Below are 2,352 nucleotides of genomic sequence, written 5' to 3' on the forward strand. Positions count from 1 at the left end.
GTGTGTGGAAGTGATTAGACCCATGATCTAGCGGATCCAACTAAAACAAAATCCAAAGGCTTTTAGCATTTGCTGAATATAGGTCCAACTAAGCTTATCAAACGCTTTAGAGAGGTCCAGCTTTGAGAATCATACCTGCCTGCTTTGATTGCTTGAGAGAGTGTATTATCTCGTGCGTGAGGAGAATGCCATCCATGATCTGTCTCCCTTCCACGTACCCCAACTGTTCCGGAGAGATGAGCAGAGGCAGGAGGGGCTTTAGTCGATTTGCAATAACTTTAGATATGACTTTGTATATGACGTTGCAGAGAGCAATCGCCCTAAATTTGTCAGGGGTGATAGAATCCTCCTCTTTAGGGATGAGGGCAATGAAGGTGGAGTTGAGAGAGGGAAGCAGCCAACGGAGGGCTCTTGATTCTTCTACAATTTGCCAGAACTCCAGTTTTATCATTTCCCAGAAGGTATGAAAGAACGTAGTGGTGAAACCCTCCGGGCCAGGGGCCTTTCCTTCCTTAAGCTGGGACATGGCCTCATCCACCTCCTGGGCCAGAATAGGTTGAAGGAGAAGCTCATTGTGTTCCTCTGTGATATGCTTTGGCAAATTGTTGGTTATTCTATCAATTGCAGGTCGCCTGTCTCCCTCAAGCTCTTGATGGACATGATTGAAGTGATTGAGGAATTCCTCCTCAATTTCCTCATGCTTTTCTACTTTTGCACCCCCTTGCTTTTGAATGAAAGGGATGCTGTTGTGCATTCTTCTTTGAATCGTGGTTCTATGGAAGAATTTGGTATTTCGCTCTCCTTCCCCCAGCCATCTGATCCTGGATTTTTGCTTCCAATATATTTCCTCCTGCTTCCTCCTTTCCTCTAGTTGGCTATGGATGCGTCGTTCCTATTCCAAAGTTGCCTCAGTGTGCCCCTCAGCGATTATTTTTTGTTGGAGTTCCGAGAGTTCCCGGTTTAGGTCTTGTTGCGCTTTAAAGATGTTTCCAAAGATCTCCCTGTTCCACTGCTTTAGTTGATTTTTTAAAAACCTGAGCTTCTGTTGGAACTGATACATCTTGGACCCTTCTGGTGGGGTGAAGGATGTCCAAGTGGTCTTTACAAAGTCTTTAAACGTGGGATGCGAAAGCCAGAACTCTTCGAATCGGAAGGGTCTTCTGGTTTGGTCGCCTGGTCTTTGCCATTGGAGGGCAATCGGCCAGTGGTCCGACCCTGTATGCGGAAGTATGGCAGCCGATATGTCTCCTCCGAGATGAACCGCATTATCTGATATGAGGAAGCGATCTAGTTTGGATGCTATTTGATGCTTACCAGCCCTTCGATTGCTCCATGTAAAAGTACCGTTGCAAAAGGGCATATCTATGAGAGCGGTATTCTGAATGAAGTCCTTGAAGCGGGCATTTTCTTGTTCCATTCCATTTCTCCCCCCAATCTTCTCCTTTAGCTTGGTAATCATGTTAAAATCCCCTCCAATAATCTAGAGCGGGTGCCTCCTGTTGTTGTTCAGGGCTTCTATTGTATCGAGAAGCGCGATTTTGCTTCCTGTATCCTGCGGGAAATATACATTTGAAAGGTTTCCATGTATATTTGTACCCAGAATATGGAAGGCTGCCTGGATGAGGTGGTGAGAAGCGTGAAAATCTAATAGAATTAACGCTTGTGTGTTCCAGGCTATAACAAGCCCTCCAGAAGCTCCAGAGGCATCAACCGCTATCGAACGAAACCCTGGACACGCTTTGGAGAGTATACTTCCTAAAGTAGAGCTGTTACATTTAGTTTCCTCGAGAAAGCAAAGTTGCGGCTTTTCCATTTTAATCATGTTTTTTAACATTTTGAGTTTACCAGGGCTATTGAGCCCTCTTAGGTTCCATGATACTAGCTTCATGATTCAACTATTGATAGAGGGTTTGTAGTACTTCGTCAATTTAGCATACCTGCCTGAGTCTACCAAGATTTTCCCTATCTCAATCGTTCTCTGAAGATCCGTTCTTCTTCCTCGCTTTTTGGTGTCTCTTGGGGGAAGGCGTCCATCCCAATGACTTCCTGGCTGTATCCCTAGTTGATGCTGTTGATAGGCCCTCGCAATGACCACTTCCAGCTTGCTGAGTTGGTGCTCTGGTATACTGTCGTATGCTTTTTTTTTCATGCTAGTTCTAGTTCTAGAATGTCTAGGCCGTTCAGATCTATGCTTTCTGGTTCTTCTTCCATTTGCTACACTTGGCTGCTGCCTTCCATATTGGTTTCTATGCCTTGGGGGGATCTAGCTTTCCATCGACTTCCATGTCCTTGTGTTTCCCTGCCTGCTCTCCCTGACCTTCTTTGAGGATGGCTGGAGTGATAATGGGGATA

The 2,352-nt window shown here is 45.5% G+C and overlaps 1 protein-coding gene across 1 annotated transcript; it reads right to left on the minus strand.

The window, feature by feature from the left end:
- Positions 1 to 892: 892 nt before the first annotated feature.
- On the minus strand, positions 893 to 1,459 carry LOC149180922 (uncharacterized). Its single transcript, XM_089414032.1, has one exon. It carries the CDS (start codon positions 1,457 to 1,459, stop codon positions 893 to 895), a length of 567 nt encoding a protein of 188 aa, XP_089270158.1.
- Between the last annotated feature and the right edge of the window lie 893 nt (positions 1,460 to 2,352).

Source organism: Pinus tabuliformis, chromosome 3_2, assembly GCF_031772625.1.
Source record: "Pinus tabuliformis cultivar Carrire ecotype Pingquan chromosome 3_2, CPIR1, whole genome shotgun sequence".
Taxonomy (NCBI): Eukaryota; Viridiplantae; Streptophyta; class Pinopsida; order Pinales; family Pinaceae; genus Pinus; species Pinus tabuliformis.